Source organism: Lemur catta, chromosome 8 (genome assembly GCF_020740605.2).
Source record: "Lemur catta isolate mLemCat1 chromosome 8, mLemCat1.pri, whole genome shotgun sequence".
NCBI classification, from domain to species: Eukaryota; Metazoa; Chordata; class Mammalia; order Primates; family Lemuridae; genus Lemur; species Lemur catta.
Window position 1 is genome coordinate 1,164,716 of NC_059135.1, and position 17,355 is coordinate 1,182,070.

Below are 17,355 nucleotides of genomic sequence, written 5' to 3' on the forward strand. Positions count from 1 at the left end.
GCCAGCGCTCATTCAGGGGTCCTGGCACCGAGCTGGCACAGACCCCCAGTCTGTGTCCGCAGGGGAAGCCCTTCCTGGGGGGCTCGCCCCGGGTTTGAAGGTTACTGTCACGGGCACAGCAGGACCGGTTCTGGTTCGTGGTGTCGGGTGCTAGCTCTCCAGGCTGGCCGAGCTGGGTTCCACTGGTCCCGTTGGCTTTCTACTTTCTGGAATTTGTGTCACCTGTCACCTCCAGCTCTCGTCCCTCTTGTCCCTCATCCTGTGCTGGGTGCCCCGTGCATGCGTCGTGTCGCTGGGTTGGGAAGGGCGTGGGGAAGACCCGTGGGCTCCGCCTGCAGCCAGCGCACTGGTCCCGCCTCTTTGGAGACAGTTTCTAATTTGTGTTTCCCTTTTCCCCAAGGTGTCCCCACCCTCGCTGCTACCGAGTGACTGACGAAGGCCGCGGAGATGGCCGGGGCTTCGGTGAAGGTGGCGGTGCGCGTCCGCCCCTTCAACTCCCGGGAAATGAGCCGAGACTCCAAGTGCATCATTCAGATGTCCGGAAGCACCACCAGTGAGTACTGGCCCGGGCAGACCCCCTGTGTGGCCCCTGCACTGAATCCAAACTTCGCAGAGCAAATCCCGTTGTTAAAGGTCTGAGGTTCCCAGGGGACGTGAGTTTGGGGGATGCCATTCAAACCGATATGCACAGACGTGATTTTTTATTTTATTTCAGCTGCTGTAGGGTTTTAAGTTTTTTCCTTTTGTCTGTTCCTTTGGTTTGTTTCTCGTCATAAGTCATCTCCGACCTCTGACGAGTCGGAGGCCGAGGCGGGAGCAGACGTGAGGGATGGGAGCAGGAGGGAGGGACGGGGAGGAGGAGGAGGGGACGGGGAAGAGGAGGGGGGGGACGGGGAGGAGGAGGGACGGCACCTGTGAGGAGGCCGGAAAGACAGAACTCGCCGCCGGTGTCTGCAGCACTCGGGACTCAGCCCCTGCAGGGGGCAGAGAGAGGACTGGCCCCGTTTGCTCTCTCTTTAATTATAGACCTTTTTGTTGAGGTGTAAGAGACACTCAGAAAGGTGGACAGACCCCGTGTGCAGCGCTGTGAGTTCTCACAGTGTGAGCACCCGGGGTCAGCAGCACCCACCGAGAGGCAGGGCCTGGGGTCAGCAGCTCCCCTAAAGGGGGGCCGTCACCTGTGCTGGTGCCGCCGGTCAGGTGGGCTCGACTGGGGGCCACGTAAATTGAACCAGAGTTAGAGTCGTCCCTGCTGGTTGATGCTGGCCCCAAAGCTTGCTGTCTCAGAGCAGGAGCGAGTCACCCTCCCCCTCTGTCCTGTCGCCAACTGGGCTCAGCTGGGCGGTTTGTGCTCGGGCGCTCATGGCCTCAACGCCGAGCCGTTGGCACCAACAGCCACCTGGTCCTCCGGGTATTGACGACAGAGCCCATGCACCCCGCTCGTCTGTTATCTGCCGGGTTTGGGGGGTGGTGCCGAGGGAGGGACACTCAGGTCCGATGGCAGCTGCCTCCCTAGGGTTGGTCTCTGGGGCCTGTGAGGATTTGGGTGTCTTTGAGAATGTTCTGGACACGTTAGGGCCTGTGGAGGTGGAGTCTGGGCTGGGTGGGATCCTTCCGGAAGCCCGTGGAGCTCTGTGGCTCTTTGTCATGCTGGGGGCAGGCAGGGATGGCCCTGCCTAGGTCCAGGGTGGGGCTGGGGGCAGGGGCCCGGTGTGCCCTCGGGTGTCATCTGTTACGGATCGTTTGGTCTTGCCTGTTTGGGCCCTGGAAGCGGACCCTGAGATGAGGTTTGGGGGCCGAGAGTGTATTTAGGTGGTCCCAGGATGCACTGTGGGGCCGGCGCAGAGGTCGGGGAGGAAGCTGACAAAGGGACGTGGGGGCTTAGCCTTGTGGGACCCTCTGACACGCAGAGCGCACTCCCGGTTACCCTGCCCGGCAGGATGGGCGCTTGCCCGATGGCACCTGCCACGGTGGTGACTGCTGGCCTGGGCCTGCGAGGCAGAGAGAATGCACGTGGTGTGACCCTTGGCTTAGAGTGGGCAGCTGTGACCCCAGGTGTGAACCGTGACCGTAGGTGGGAACTGCGGCCCTGGGTGGGCGGGGCCTGGGAAGGCCTGCCTGGTGCCGCGGGAGGGGGTGGGGGCCTGTCAGTGAGGTGGGTGGAGGCGGCCTGGCCGGCCCGCCCTGCCTGGGCTGCACACGCTCCCGGAGTCTCAGTGCTGAGTCTCAGCACGAGGAGAGGCCGGGTCCCTGCCGTGCGCCACTGCAGCCTCCAGACACCGCCCCGCTGGGGGCAGGGCTGCCCAGGCGCGTCTGGGGGACACACTCAGTCCCGAGCAGGCTGTCGGTGGGAGCCCGCTCAGCACAGCCCGTTCTGCGGCTCCGCTAACGTCCTCTCACCCCCCTTTCGGTGCCTCCCGCTCTGGCTTGGGCTTTGTCCTCCGCCTGAGCAGCCAGAGCAGAGCCCGGGAAGGCTGGCCTGGTGTGGGGCCCCTGGCTCTGGGCCCGGCTGCCGGGTGGGCGGGGCTGGGGGCCTTTCCATGGGGCAGAGCAGGGGCCCAGCCCCGAGGGTCCCGGGGAGGCTGACTCCTCGCTCCTCACACCTGCACAAGGAAAATCTCAGGACCCTGCGAGGGAGGCCCCTGCTCCAGCAGAGTCTGCTCCTCTCAGGGGGAAGCCGTGGCCGCGGGAGGGGTGGCCTGTGGGGCCAGGGGCCTTGGGAGACCCCTCTCCAGGGCTCGAGGTGCAGGTGGAGGGCCAGGCCTGGGGGGTGCTGGCTTCCGGTCTGCCCTGGACCTGGGGAGACCAGGTCCCCCGGAGCTGGGAGCCCACTTGTGATGGCAGAGGGTGTTTCCCAGCCACGACGCAGGACCTGGGTGAGGGGCTGGGGGCAGGGGACAGGCAGGTCCGAGGGACCCTGCCAGGTGGTCCTGTGCGGACTCTCCCCGTGGACCGTTTGCAGTGTGGGGCCGTCACCTGCCCAGGTCACCCTCTCTGTCTGCAGACCCACGGTCCTCGGGCTGCCCCTGCGCCGCCTGCCCGGGAGGCCCCACATGTGCACCGAGCCCTTCCCTCGGCCCCAGGCTCCTCAGAGCACGGCGGGGCCCCCGGGGCTGGGCGAGAGCCGACCAGGAGGCCCTGGGCTGGGGTGGGGGTGGGACAGGGCTCTCGGGAGGAGGCAGAAGCGGGTGTTGGTGGTGTGAGCAAGGGGGCCCCACCCTCTTTTTGGAGCCCCCAGGCCCCAGCTCGGGCTGCGCTCAGGACGGTGCTGCCATTGCTGTTCCCACGGCGCCAGCATTCTCTGTGCGCAGGGTTCCGGCGGCTGCGCCGTGGCGCTGTCACCCGGGTCCTAGCAGGAGTTGAAGCCAGGGCAGCTCACTCTCCGGGGACAGCATGGACGTGGCCCCCTCCTGGCTCCGAGGACAGGGCTGTGCTGGTCAGTCACCTGCCCCTCCTGCTGGTCTCCAGGGTGCCCGGGCACATCTTGAACTCCTCAGGGCGGGGCTGGGGCCAGGTGGGGCCTGAGGCCGGGTCTGCCCTGTGCTGCCAACAAGGAACTGAGCCAGAGCAAGCGGCCCAGGGGCCTGGGCAGAGCCACAGAGCCCGGGCAGCAGCCGCGGGGGGTCGGGGAGACAGGGCATAGCTTCCTGGGGCCGCGTAATGAAGCGCCACGAACGGCAGAATCGAGCTGGCTCCCGGTTCTGGAGGCCCGAAGTCTGGGACCAAGGTGTCAGCAGGGTTGGTTCCTTCCGAGCTGCGAGGGAATCCATGCCGGCTTCTCTCCAGCTCCTGGCGGTTGCTCCTTGGCTTGCAGAAGCGTCACCCTGGTCTCTGCCTTCACGTCCTCGTGGCCTCCTCCCAGGGTGGGGTCTGTCTCTGAACTGCCCCTTTCTGCAAGGACCCCAGTCACACTGGGTCAGGGACCCCTGTGGAGCAGGACCGAATCTCAGCTGAGTCCGTCCACGATGACCCTCTCTCCAAATAAGGCCACACTCTGAGATTCGGGGTTTGAACTTCAACATATGAGTTTCAGGGGACACAGTTTGTAACTGGGGGGATGTCTTACTCTCCCGGGGGCTGGCAGCAGGTCACCCTGGGCACTCGCTGGTGGGGGGGATGTGGGTGTCCTGCAGGCTGTGCTGTGTCCCAGCCTACGCCCTGGAGGAAAGCCAGTCCCAGGGATGGACAGACGTGGCCTTCGTCTCCAAGCAGGGGGTGACGTGAGGGGGCTGGGCGCCCCGGTGGCCCCAGAGCCCCCTCCGACCAGGACTGGCCGTGCGCCTCCCGGGTGGGAAAACCCAGGAATGGGTTTGCCTCTGGCCTGGGGGGCCTCCGTGAACACAGACTTTTCGGGTTCAGACAGTGCTCCAGGGCTTGGGTCCTTCTGTCCAGCCGCCGAGGACACAGTGTCTGCCGCGTCCAGACCTGTCCGGGGCCTGGGCAGTGCTGGGGACCAGGGTGGCAGGTGGCAGGTGGGGTGGGGGCTCCTGGGACACACCGTGGGGATGGCATCATGGCTCATTCCCAGATTTGTTCCTGGTTTGAGGAACGGACATTCCGTGAGGCTGCAGCCTGCCCGGGTGCCGGGACTGGGCTGGAAGCTTGGTGGAGGCGGGGAGGAGGGGCTCGCGCACAGGACAGTCCCTAAGAGCTCACAGTAGCAAACCTAGAAAGAGCCTGACTGTCCCCTGACAGGAGAATGAACAAGCTGTGGTGTCCCCTGGATGGAACACCCATGTAGCGGGGCCACCTCAGGACACGAGAGTGACAGGACACCCTGGCCTCCGGGGCTTCTAGGGTTTGTGCAGAGCCGGAGCACAGCAGCCTGGGTCGGGGTTGGGGGGGACCCAGTGTCTGCAGGAAGGATCCTCCTGGGCCACCTTCAGGGGCTCTTGGCCGGAGGACAGCGCAGAGCCCGGCAGGCCGGGTGCCGCGACGTCCCAGGGCATCGTGGGCCGCAGGTCCCCCCCAGAGAGGGGCGGGGACGGCTCGTCTGCCCGGGAGTGGGGTGCTGATCCTCTCTGGTTTGGGGGCCTGGCTTGTCTGGAGCCAGAGCCCCTCAGGCCCACTTTCCCGCCTCGGGGGGCGCAGACCCCAGCGGGCCAGGGTCCCTCTCAGCGCAGCACTGACCACCACACCTGTTCCCTCCGCAGCCATCGTCAACCCCAAACAGCCCAAGGAGACGCCCAAAAGCTTCAGCTTCGACTACTCCTACTGGTCACACACCTCGGTAAGCCGGGCTGGGGCCGGGCCGTGGGCCCCAGGGGTGTGGAGGCCTTGGGGGCCATGTCTGAGTGCAAGTTCCCCTCTAATGCGGTGGGGACCCCCTCCGCTCCCCTGGAAGGACACGCTGCCTCCAGTGAGGCAGTGGCAGCAGGGACTGAGGGGCCTGCAGCTCACGGTGGCGGCTGCCCAGGGCTGAGTTGTGCCCGCCGCCGCCACTTCCCAGACGTCCTGAACTCAGAAGGTCCAAAGCTGACCCCGCGGCCGCCTGGCACCAGGGCCCTGCAAGCTGGGAGCCTGGGAGACCCCTGGACTCTTCCCCTCCCTCCCCCACGTCCAGTCCAGGCGCGACCTGCCCACCACCCACCACCTCCTGCATCCTTCTAGAAGGCACGAGCCCCCAGCTAAGCTCCTTACCTACAGGTCTCTGAGCGCCTGCCCCGAGCAGCCCCAGGGCTCCCCACCTTCCCTGACCCCTGGCCGGCCACACTGCCCTCTCCCTAAGTACCCTGCTGCCCCCAGGACAGGTCCAGACACTAACCCGGCCCAGGGGGTCCCTGAGCCTCTGACTCTGCCCCCCTCCGGCCCTAGTTCTTGTCCCTCCCGCCATGGTCACAGGGAGAGCACTTTGGTTTTGGGTCCCACCGCTGGGCTTTTGCTGGGTCGCCCTTCTGCCTGCCGCCTGGCTCGATCAGCTGCTCCTCATCCCCCCATGTGACGCAGAGAGCCCCTCCTCCAGGAAGCCGCCCCCAGGCAGGATTGGGGTGGGGGCAGGCGTCGCTCCCCACCGCACTGCCCTGGCCCGCTAGGCCTGGGCACTGCCTGGCTCCGTGGACAGGGCGGGCTGAGCCTCAGGCACACCTAGCCTCCTGCAGCTGCACCCACCCCTCTGTCCCCAGCCCGAAGACATCAACTACGCCTCGCAGAAGCAGGTGTACCATGACATCGGCGAGGAGATGCTGCAGCACGCCTTTGAGGGCTACAACGTGTGCATCTTCGCCTACGGGCAGACGGGCGCCGGCAAGTCCTACACCATGATGGGCAAGCAGGAGAAGGACCAGCAGGGCATCATCCCGCAGGCACGCGGCTGGGGCGGGGGACGGGTGCGGGAGGGCGGCCCGGCAGACGGGGCAGGACGGGCTGAGGCCCAGGGACCAGGCAGGCCCCAGAGGCAGGGAGCCGGGAGGACAAGGGTGCCTGGTGCAGGGGGAGCCACGCGGGCCTGAGAGCAGGTTGCAGACCCCAGCCCCCCACCCCTTCCTTTCCCTGAGCTGCTCAGTCCCGCGCCTGCTTGGGGAGGGGCCCCGCTGTCTGCGGGATGGCGGAGCAGCCCCTGTGTGCGCGGACGACCCACAGCCAGGGGACCCTGAGCTAAGACGCAGACGCAGGCCCTTGGCTGGGGGCCTTCAGGTGCCTTGTCGTCGGCTGGCACATCCTGAGGGTGCGGGAGACGCCTGGGGCAGTGGCCAGAGAGCAGCCCCCGCCCTCACACTGTCCCCTGGGCCTGCAGCTCTGCGAGGACCTCTTCTCCCGGATCAATGACACCACCAACGACAACATGTCCTACTCCGTGGAGGTACGTCCCCCGCCACGGTCCTGGGGCGGGGCCGGGGAATGCCCGTCGTGGGCGGCAGTGCTGTGCTGACTGGCAGCGAGTCCCCCGGCCAGTCTGTGCCTCAGCCTGTCACCCACCCGCAGGACACCCACACCTGCGGGGCCCGGGGCGAGGGGCAGTCCTCCGTGTTCGTCGAGCAGCTGTTCTGTGCTGGGTGTGGGAACAGGTGCCGCGGGGCCTGGGCCTCACCGTGGTGGAGGTGGCCCTGGTGTGCACGTGTCACCGAGCCCAGGATGGCCACAGCGAGGCAAGGCTGGCCAGGAGGGGGCGGGCGACACCCCACCTGGCACACGCGTGCAGGGCCACCAGCTGGGTACCCCCCATGGCACCCCGGGGGCCCTGATGGTGTGGCCCTCCGCCCTGCAGGTCAGCTACATGGAGATCTACTGCGAGCGCGTCCGCGACCTCCTGAACCCCAAGAACAAGGGCAACCTGCGCGTGAGGGAGCACCCGCTGCTGGGGCCCTACGTGGAGGACCTCTCCAAGCTGGCTGTCACCTCCTACAATGACATCCAGGACCTCATGGACTCAGGGAACAAGGCCAGGTGTGTGGGGGTGGCAGGCGGGTGTGGGCCTCGTTCGAGCTCTGGCAGGAGGTGCAGCCAGCGCCTGGCCGGGCCGGGCGGCCGGGCGGCCGGGAGCCGATGTGATGGCCTGGTCCAGTGGGCGGCACCACCGGGACCGTCACGCCTGACCGCGGGACGAGGGTGACCACGTGTGGCTTCCCGTGCGCAGGACCGTGGCGGCCACAAACATGAATGAGACCAGCAGCCGCTCCCACGCCGTCTTCAACATCATCTTCACCCAGAAGCGCCATGACGCAGAGACCGACATCACCACAGAGAAGGTGAGTGCTCGGCCTGGGCGGGGGGGTCACCCGCACGCAGTGACCCGTGGTCAGGGTGTGGGGGTCAGGGCGGGACGAGGATGCCACACCAAACACGTGAGGTCTGGGCAGTGTCCTCACGCTGGGCCCTGGCCACCTCCTCCCAGCGTGTGGGGCCCTGGGGTGTGGAGGGGACCCGAGCTGGGGCCGCCACGGTGGACGTGGGGTCTGGGCTGTCTGGGTGGAGACTGTGGGGGCTGCAGAGGGGTGTCCCTAGGGCTGCCCCACAGTGCGGCCCCCACAGGCCCTGCCAGACACGGTGGTCCTCAGAGGGTGGTGGTGGACGTGGGCAGTGGGTTCCTGCCACAGAGGTGGCTGGGCCCTGGCGCAGGCTGGCGGGACAGGGGTCCCCCCACTCTCTCCAGAGAGCAGGGCCTCCCGGCGGGCGCCGACCTCTGCAAGCACAAAGGCGACTCTGTGCTGAGCTGGCACAGCCCCGCCTGCCGCCCAGCCCAGATGCCCTCCCCACGCACCCCGGAGCCCTCAGTGGAGCAGGGCATCCTCCCCCGGGGCCTTATCCTAGACACGCAGTCTCGGGGGCTTCCAGAAGGGGCAGAGGGCAGGTGCCGACTCTCTCCCTGTCTCTCTCCGACTGTGCCCCCCACACCGCCGTCCAGGCCAACTCCTGGGGCCCCTCAGCCGCCTCCCAGCAGTGGGGTTCTCTCAGGACACACCCAGGGGTCTGTAGGGGCCGGGCGAGCTCAGTGTCACTCAGTCCCTGGTGGTGCAGGAGGTCACCGCACCTGGCACGTTCTCTCAAGCATGGCCCTGTGCAGGGGGGCGCGGAGGCTCCGGCAGGCTGAGGGCGGCCGGGGCCAGCGGGGAGGGCGAGGCCGGAAGCCGGGGACGCCTGGCCGCAGCCCTCGCTGTCTGGGCCCTGAGGGGGTCCCGCCAGTGTCCACGGCCTGTAAACACCGGGGCGAGTCCTGCCCCGCAGCTGTGGCTTAGGGTGGCTGTGGCTCCTGGGATGCACGTGACACCCCCAGGATGAGGGAGCCCTGCGGGGAGCCGGCCAGTGCCGGGGACTCTGGGCACAGCGGTGCCCGTGTGGCAGCTGAGCAGGGGCCGTGGCCCTCTCTGGAGCTGGGTTCAAATCCCACCGCAGACAACGAGGGCTGTCTGCGGAGGTCGGGGACAGGGACGGGCGCCCAGGGAGTCAGTGCGCCACCGCGTGGAGAGTGCCCGGCGTGCGGAGACAGCGTCCCGTGCACCAGGGGCACGCGGCCGCCCGGGGGGGGGGTGGTGGCACCTCGCTCAGGTAGAGCGTGGAAAGGGCTGCACACAGGTGCGGGCACAGACTGCGGGGTCGGAGGCCGGCTTGTGAGGTCAGAGGCCGCCTTGGCCACGGCGCCCCCGGCCGCGGCCTCGTGGCGTCTCCTGCATGGGACACACTCGCCCTGCAGGTGAGCAAGATCAGCCTGGTGGACCTGGCCGGGAGCGAGCGGGCCGACTCCACGGGCGCCAAGGGCACGCGGCTCAAGGTAGGGCCCTCGCAGGGCGGCTGCTCCTCTGTCCCCTTCACCCGGCCGGCGGGGTCCGGCGTCTCCACCTGGCCTGCTGCAGGGGGGGCGGGCGGGAGGCTCAGCCTGGGATGCAGGGGCGTGGGCACCCCCAGGGCGAGCCTGGGCAGGGGTGGGGCACCGGCCAGGGCCTTAACCCTCCAGCTCTGGGTGAACAAGGACCCTCCGTGACCGCACAGCAGCGGGGCCAGCGGGGCCCGCGTTTCCCTGCAAAGGAGCGTGGGCTGCGAGGCGGCAGGGGCCGTGGCCGCTGGCCAGTGTCTGGGGTCACCCCACCGCCGTCGAAACAGTCCTGGGTGTCTGGAGGGAGAGCTTTTACTTTCCCAACCCCACCGTCGTCCGATGGTTGGAAGGGGCCCTGGAAACGGTGCCGGCGGGGAGGTGTGGGTGTCACCGGGTTCTGACGGAGCCGAGGAGAAACGCTGGGCCAACTGCTGTCCTCGGCGGGTGGCCTCTGGCTGGCCTCTGACCCACGCCCTGGTGGCCCCAGAGGTCAGCAGTCAGGGCCGGTGGCCTCAGCCCGAGGGGGTCAGTCTGGGGCACGAGGCTTCCAAGGCCCCCTGGCGTCCCGACCGTCCTCTCCGCACACAGGAGGGAGCCAACATCAACAAGTCCTTGACCACGCTGGGGAAGGTCATCTCTGCCCTGGCGGAAATGGTGAGCGGGCTCCAGCTTCCGGACCTCGGCTGAGGGGACGGACGCCGGAGGGGCCGGGAGCCTGTCATCCCTGTTCCCAGGCCCCGTCCACGGCGAGGCGGCGGGGTCCAAGGGAAAGCCCAGAGAGCAGGGCAGCGTCACAAGGCTGGTGATGGGGCAGTGACCCTCCTCACTCCCTGGAGCCTCAGTTTCCCCACCTGTAAAATGGGGATGTGCCACCTCTTCACAGGGCTGGTCTGAGAGTTACCGTGGGCCGTAGTGAGCATGTTGGCTGGTGTTCTGGAAGGGCAGGGCTGTGGTCAGCAAAGACCTTGCTTGGCCCAATCTTGTCCATCCTCTGGGGGAGCCCATGGCCCTTGGAGGTGAGGGGCTGGGCATGTGGGGTCGTGCAGGACAAGCGGCACTGCCCACCCACCAAGACACCAGGCCTCAGGCCAGGGAAGGACAACCCTGCTCTGAAATTGCCACGGGGTGGAGAGGAGACCGCTGGGGGTGGCAGCCTGGGAGGCCACACTGGCATTTGGCCTGTCAGGATCAGCTCCGGGTGGGCAGCCACGGTGGGCAGTGGGTGGTGGACTCCGGCATGAGCCAGGCCCTGCCTGCTCTTTTGTCGCCTGGAGTCGGGCCGTCCCCGCCTCCCTCACGCCCTGGGGCCCCAGCCCTGCTCCAGGTCCTCAGACTCTTTCTGTCTTTTCATTTTCAGGACTCTGGACCCAACAAGGTGAGCTGCTTTTTTCAGTCCTGAGGGGAGGGGGCTGGACGCAGAGAGCCTCGGCCCCAGCTGTCCCCACGCGGGTCTCAGCAGTCGAGTTCCCCCTTCGCTTGCTCACGTCACAAACACACACACTGAGCCCACTGTGAGCGGGGCCCTGTGCCAGCAGCTGGGCCTTGTGGCGAACAATGCGGGTCTTCTGGGGCCGCAGCTCAGCGGGCGAGGAAACAGAAAAATAAAAATATAGTTACGAGTTGGGCTGAATTCCAGAAAGGAAAAAATGGGCTGTGAGAGTGACCCCCAAGTGAGCCGTGTTTGGTGTGCGCGGACAGGATGGCTTTGGGGAGGTGGCCTCAGGGTGGAGCTGGGAGGGCCCGTGGGGGACGGTGCATGGAAAGCGCGTGGAGCTGCGTGAGGAGCTGAGAGGCGGTGTGAGGAAGGGCGCGGAAACTGTGTGTGGAGGTGGGAGGAACTATGTGAAGAACAGTGCGGGGATTGAGGAACTGCGAAAAACTTTTTGGGGAGATGCACAGGGAACTTTGTGACCGACTCTGTCAGGGACTCTGAAGAATTATGCAAATGGTGTGTGGAACTGTCTGAAGAGCTGTGAGGAACCGAGAAAATGTAAGAACTATAAGAAACTGTGGACTGTGAGGAACCATGTGGAATGGCGTAGGGGGCCGTGTGGAGTGGCGTAGGGGCCGTGTGGAGTGGCGTGGGGGCCGTGTGGAGTGGGGTAGGGGCCGTGTGGAATGGCATAGGGGCTGTGTGGAATGGCGTAGCGAGCCATGTGGAGTGGCATAGGGGCCGTGTGGAATGGCGTGGGGGCCGTGTGGAGTGGCGTGGGGGCCGTGTGGAATGGCGTAGCGAGCCATGTGGAGTGGCATAGGGGCCGTGTGGAATGGCGTGGGGGCCGTGTGGAGTGGCGTGGGGGCCGTGTGGAGTGGCGTGGGGTAGCGGGCCGTGTGGAATGGCGTGGGGGCCGTGTGGAGTGGCATAGGGGGCCGTGTGGAGTGCCGTAGCGGGCCGTGTGGAGTGGCGTGGGGGCCGTGTGGAGTGGCGTAGGGGCCGTGTGGAATGGCATAGCGGGCCATGTGGAATGGCGTGGGGGCCGTGTGGAATGGCGTAGCGAGCCATGTGGAGTGGCATAGGGGCCGTGTGGAATGGCGTGGGGGCCATGTGGAGTGGCGTGGGGGGCCGTGTGGAGTGGCGTGGGGGCCGTGTGGAGTGGCGTGGGGGGCCGTGTGGAGTGGCGTGGGGGCCGTGTGGAATGGCGTAGCGGGACGTGTGGAGTGGCGTGGGGGCCGTGTGGAGTGGGGTAGGGGCCGTGTGGAGTGGCGTAGCGGGCCGTGTGGAATGGCGTGGGGGCCGTGTGGAATAGGGTAGGGGGCTGTGTGAGGGGCCGTGTGGAAAAACATGAGGAATTGTGTGGGCAGCCATGTGAGAAACTGCATGGGGAAGTGTGAAGACGTTGTGCAGGCCCGTATGAGGAACCATGTGGGAAGTGCATGTGCATCTGTGTGAGGAATTGTCGGGAGCAGTGTGGGGAGTGTTGGGTGCTGTGTGTGATTAGTCTGAGGAGCCACGGAAACGTGCCACGGTAGGGGAAGTGTGGGCACTGTGTGTGGAGACCTCGAGGGAGTGTGCGCAGAACGGCCTACAGAAGTGTGAGAACTGTGTGTGGGGAACTACGTGGGAACCTGTGTGAAGTGCAGTGTGGGGACCCGTGTGTGACTGTGTGAGGACCTGTGTGGGGCGGCGTGAGGAACTGTGTGAGCATGTGGGAAACTGAGGTGTTGTGTGGGGGACTGTGTGACAAGCGTGGGGAAGTAGAAGTTTGTGGGGACGTGTGAGAGGACGTTTGTGAACGATGTGGGGAAACACGTAGAATCGTACGTGGGGAAGTGATGAGGAGCCGTGAGCCCCTGAGTGAAGAGCTGTGGAAGAAGTAAGTGTGGAACCGTGTGAGAAACCGGGTGGGCAATTGCTGAGGTGAGGCGTGGGTAGTGTTTGGAGAGCTGTGTGGAAATTCTGCAATTCTGTGAAGAATTGTGAGGAACTGTGGAGGTGGGAGAGGAAGTGTGGGAGTCGTGGGCTGTGTGAGGAGCTCTGGAACGGTGTGGGGAACAGAGTGAGTGACAGTGTGAGGGCGCTGAGAGGAATCGCGTGGGGAACCGTGTGGGAAAGAGACCTGGGAGGCAGCTGTGAGGCGCGGGGTGTCGGGCTGGGAGGAACCAGGAGGGAAGGGGGAGGCACTGAGGACAGTGAGGAACTACGTGAGGCACCGTGTGGATCTGTGTGTGAAAGCGTAAGAGAGCTGTGACGAACTGTGTGGAATTATGTGAATAGCCGTGTGCAGCTGTGAGGAACTGTGGAGAACTCCGTGTGGAACTGTGTGAGGAGCCTGCATGAGGTCCCGTGCGAGGTTCCGAGTGAGGAACAGTGTGAAGAAATGTATGAGGGACTGTGAGAGAAAATCGAAAGAACTATGTGCCGACTGTTTGCGGACATGCGACGAGCTGTATATACGAACGTCCACAACTGGTGGAATCATTGAGTCAGTGACAAGTGTCCATGAGAAGCGATTCCCAGCAGTGTTATGGACGGAGTCCGTATTTTGAGTGACCCCCATGTGTCCTAGCAGAGGACGGAAGAGCCGCAGGGGTAGCCGGAGTGTGCAGGGTGCTTCGTCCTGAGGGGAGGGCGGCGGAGCAGACGGTTGAAGGAGGGCCTGTGAGCAGGGTTGACCTTGACCATTCCTGCCCCACAGAACAAGAAAAAGAAGAAGACAGATTTCATTCCGTACCGAGATTCCGTGCTGACCTGGCTCCTCCGGGAGAACCTGGGTGAGAACTCCTGGGTTACCGGTCCCCGGGGCTCTGACTTCCACCCTGGGCTGCGCCCATCTTCCCGCCTGGGAGGGGCGCGCGGGCGAGGCCGAGAGGTGGGCCGGGAGGGTCCGGGTAGTTCAGGGCGCCCGCTTGGTGAGGGCCTGGGCGGCAGCGGCAGTGGGTTAGCGGGAGCAGGTCTGAGGGCTAGGACGGCCACGGGGGCTGAGGAACACATAACGCAGGTGTCAGCTGTGACACCCAGACCAAGTACCCACCCTTCTCCGAACCTCGGTTTCCCCATCTGGAGCTGGGGCTCGAATCTGGGAGCCCTGTTGGCCTGCTGGGTTTTGAGGGGCTGCCGTGAGTGCCCCTCCTCCGCCCCACCTTAGCCCTGAGCAGTGAGAGAGTGGAACACCCCAACACTGATCCCGGCCCTCCCAAAGCAACCTCACAGCCCTCTCCGGCGGCATTTACCGAGGAGGGCCTGGCGTGCCCAGAGGCGAACTGACTCTCGGGCCGGTGAACACACAGCCGGGCTCTGGCCTTCCTGGCTGATGGCCTCTGCGCCCCACAGCAGCCACGCTGAGCCCCAGCGAGGCCAGCATCGCGGTGGGTGGAGGAGGGGCAGTGGGGCCCTGCCAAGAGGACAGCAGCGTGTCCCTGTCCCTTCACCTGAGACGTGGGCTGGGCAGGAGGCTCCCCAGCAGGGCCATGCCCAGGCTCAGGGCGGGGGCGGGGCACATGCCTAACCCTTCATGCTGTCACCTGGCAGTCCCAGTAGGGTCCTACCGGGAGCCACGCCCAGGGACATGGCCCTGAGGACACAGGTCTCTGAGGTCGGGCAGGACAAGCAGCAGCCTGAGGGCGGGGGCGGGGCCAGTGACCGTGTCTGGGCTGCCGCTGCCCCCACAGGACTCGTGCCCGAGGTCCCTCCACGGGCGCCTGTGTGCGCGGTGGAGGCTGAAGAGAAATAAAACACGTCTCCTCACACAGATGTCACGTGATAATGTGAACGTAACACTCCAAGTGTAGACCGTGAAAGTGTGGGAAAAAATTATTGAACGTAAACAGTGTTTGTCTGGGAGTAAATGCCGCCAACGCTCCGCGGCCCTCCTGCCTGTTGTGGGAGAGGAGGCGGGCGGCTGTGAATGTTGCCGGAAGAGGAACGGCAGGTGCCCGGTGCGGCGGTGACAGGGCCACAGGCAGGGCCAGGTCCTCCCTGTTACCTGTTCACGGAGGAGGCCTGAGACCCGCTCGCGGCTCTGCGCCTCAGGCTCCCCGGCTGTGAACGAAGGAGGGGACGGAGGCAGAGGACACAGCACCGGGGTCACAACCTGGCCTTGTTCCCACAGGCGGCAACTCGAGGACAGCTATGGTGGCAGCTCTGAGCCCCGCAGACATCAACTACGACGAGACCCTCAGCACGCTGAGGTGTGTTCTGCAGGGAGGCAGGCCCTGCGCCCCCATCTGGGGGTGGGAACACCAGGGACAGGGGTGCTCTTTTGGGGGTTTCGCCTGGGACTCTGTGAGGCTGGAAGTGACTGTTCTGGGGTTCCCGGGCCTGCAGGGGCCCCGTTCCATTCCCACCAGCCTTCGGGGTGCACTTTGGGGCTGCAGGCGGCCCAGGGCCCTGTGGCACCAGCCTGGGGGTGCTGTGCTCACGTGGGTGAATGTCACACTGACTGGGGGGGCACTGGGGGTTTTAATTAGCAAGAGGGGCACAGGTGTGTTTTAAAAGATCTTTCTGGCTGTGGGGTGGGGAGCCTGGGCCCCCAGCCCTGCAGGGGGCTGCACGGTTGTTTGGGTCGGGGTCTCCTGCCTCTTTTGACCTTGCATCAGCTGTAGCAAAAAGGAAAAAGGGTGTGCGTCCCAACGTGGGCACACGTGACCTAGACGTGTAGCTGTGAGCATCTGCTGGTACGTGGAATGGGCTAGAACACACGTACACGGAGACAGTCTCACAGTTCCCCGTGTTGGACTTGCTCCCACCCCCCGGGGCCACAGGTATAGGACAAAGGCCTCCCTGTGGGGAGCGGACGCTGCCCTGTCCCTTCTGCCCCCGGCCTCAGTTTTCCCAAGTGGGTGAGCTGGGGCTGGGTGGCCCACCTGCAGATGTCCTCAGGCCAGTGGCCCCCAGACCGTCCCCAGTGACTCGCAGTGGGTGACGACGCCTCACTCTGCGCCAGGCTGTGCTGCCCAGGTCCGCCCCGTGGCCCAGGCAGGGTCCCGGGCAGGGCTCGGGCAGGGACCTGGGCACGGACCTGCCCCAGGTGCTACCGCAGCTCGCTCTGCCGCCCAGGTATGCCGACCGGGCCAAGCAGATCCGCTGTAACGCCGTCATCAACGAGGACCCCAACAACAAGCTGATCCGCGAGCTGAAGGACGAGGTGACCCGGCTGCGGGACCTGCTGTACGCGCAGGGTCTCGGCGACATCACCGACAGTGAGTGTCTGCACTGGCCTGTCCCCGCAGGGCCACAGGGCCGCAGGCTCGGGGGCCTCTCGGGCCATCACGTCCTTTCTCCTGGGACTGTCATCCTGATCGATGGCTGCGGCCTGGGCTGGGCGGCTCCCAGCTGCCCCCACAGCCCCCCGGCCTGGATCCCTGTCCCTGCTCCGTGCTCCTGGGCAGAACTGCCTCTGGGTGGGAGGCCTGGATGGAACCGCATGGTTGGGGTCTGGTGCTGGCCCAAGTGGGCCACAGACGGCTCCCCCGGAAGCCCACGGGCAGGCCACGGGCGCTGGGCTGCAGCGGCCCCTGGGTCCCCGTGCCGAAGAACCCCCGCCCCGCCTGTGGCCACCCGCCTGCCCCTGACTGCCCAGCCTCGACCCTCTGGAGACAAACCTGTTCTTCTGTTTCTCTGTCTCTCCTCGCCACGCCGCCCCTCCCCCGTAGCCAGCACTGTGCCCGGAGGACCCAAATGTGTGTATCCCCCTCCTGCCGCCGCACCCCTGCTTCCAGCCGGCCGTCGCGGGGCCTTGGGCAGCACGGGCGGGGAGGGCTGGGTCCCAGGGCCCTCTGGATAGATGTGGGAGTGGGTCTGCCTGTGAGCCCACGCGCCCAGCTCGCCTCCATCTCTGTGGTCTATATGGGAAACTGAGGCAGCAGGGAGGTCAGGGGCATGCAGCTCAGGCCTTCTCAGGCTGAGCGTGGCTGAGGTCGGGCCCTCTGACCCTGCTGTGCACCCGGAGGCCTGGGCAGGTCAGAATGTCAGCGCCAAGGCGCTAGGAGGGCTGGGGGGCTTCGGGCCCTGCCCCCTGCCCAGGCCTCACCTGCTGGCTGTTTGTCCAGCCGACCGCACACCCAGGGCCCTTCTCCCTGGCAGCGCCGTGAGTCTGAGCACTCGCAGCAGAGGCTGCCGAGCCCCGCCAGCCTCGTGTCCCCTCTGCCTGGGGCCTGGCTCTGTGGGGTTCGGTGCCTCCCTGACCCTGGGCCGCAGGGCGCCCTGGTTCCCAGCGCCCGTGGGGTCCCCGCCTGCTGCTGCCTTGCTGTGTGTCTGCTTCTGCTAGGGGGGCCCCGCCCCGCCCACTCTAGGGGGCGTCCAGCCCCGGCCCTCGGGCCTTAGGGGCGAGTGAGTCCTGGACTGGGGATGAGCCCGCCGCAACTCCAGGGGGCCCGGCGCTCCCCTCTCCAGGGGGGTCTCTGGCCAGTGTCCACGTTAGCGGCTGAATGGCCAGTGCAGTTTGGCCCCTGCAGCTTGGGGGCACATGGTGGCCCTGGCCGATGGCAGGTGTGAGGGGCTGGCGGCGCCCCAGGGAAGATGAGGATGAGCCTGGGGGTCTTGGTGCCAGGCCAGGCAGTGGGCAGGCAGGAAAAGGCAGGGGCAGGCGCTAGGTGGGCACGCGTGAGCTGGCGCCTGGCAGGGGCCTGGGAGGCAGGTGGGGGCAGCGGAAGTCCCAGCGGGGAGGGTG

At 66.3% G+C, this 17,355-nt stretch overlaps 1 protein-coding gene across 17 annotated transcripts in view; it reads left to right on the plus strand.

Annotated features, from left to right (window-relative positions):
- Nucleotides 1–429: 429 nt before the first annotated feature.
- Nucleotides 430–17,355, plus strand: part of KIF1A (kinesin family member 1A) — a 61,010-nt gene continuing 44,084 nt past the window's right edge. For 8 of the 17 annotated variants that reach the window (XM_045559909.1, XM_045559914.1, XM_045559915.1 and 5 more), the window contains exons 1-13: nt 448–553; nt 5,154–5,230; nt 6,123–6,302; nt 6,734–6,799; nt 7,205–7,383; nt 7,574–7,685; nt 9,128–9,205; nt 9,836–9,901; nt 10,605–10,622; nt 13,384–13,459; nt 14,797–14,875; nt 15,744–15,886; nt 16,340–16,366. In XM_045559909.1, coding sequence (XP_045415865.1) covers nt 448–553; nt 5,154–5,230; nt 6,123–6,302; nt 6,734–6,799; nt 7,205–7,383; nt 7,574–7,685; nt 9,128–9,205; nt 9,836–9,901; nt 10,605–10,622; nt 13,384–13,459; nt 14,797–14,875; nt 15,744–15,886; nt 16,340–16,366 — 1,207 coding nt within the window. Of the gene's footprint in view, nt 554–5,153; nt 5,231–6,122; nt 6,303–6,733; nt 6,800–7,204; nt 7,384–7,573; nt 7,686–9,127; nt 9,206–9,835; nt 9,902–10,604; nt 10,623–13,383; nt 13,460–14,796; nt 14,876–15,743; nt 15,887–16,339; nt 16,367–17,355 lie in introns of all 17 variants that reach the window. The other 9 variants (XM_045559917.1, XM_045559918.1, XM_045559910.1 and 6 more) reach the window with 2 other exon arrangements.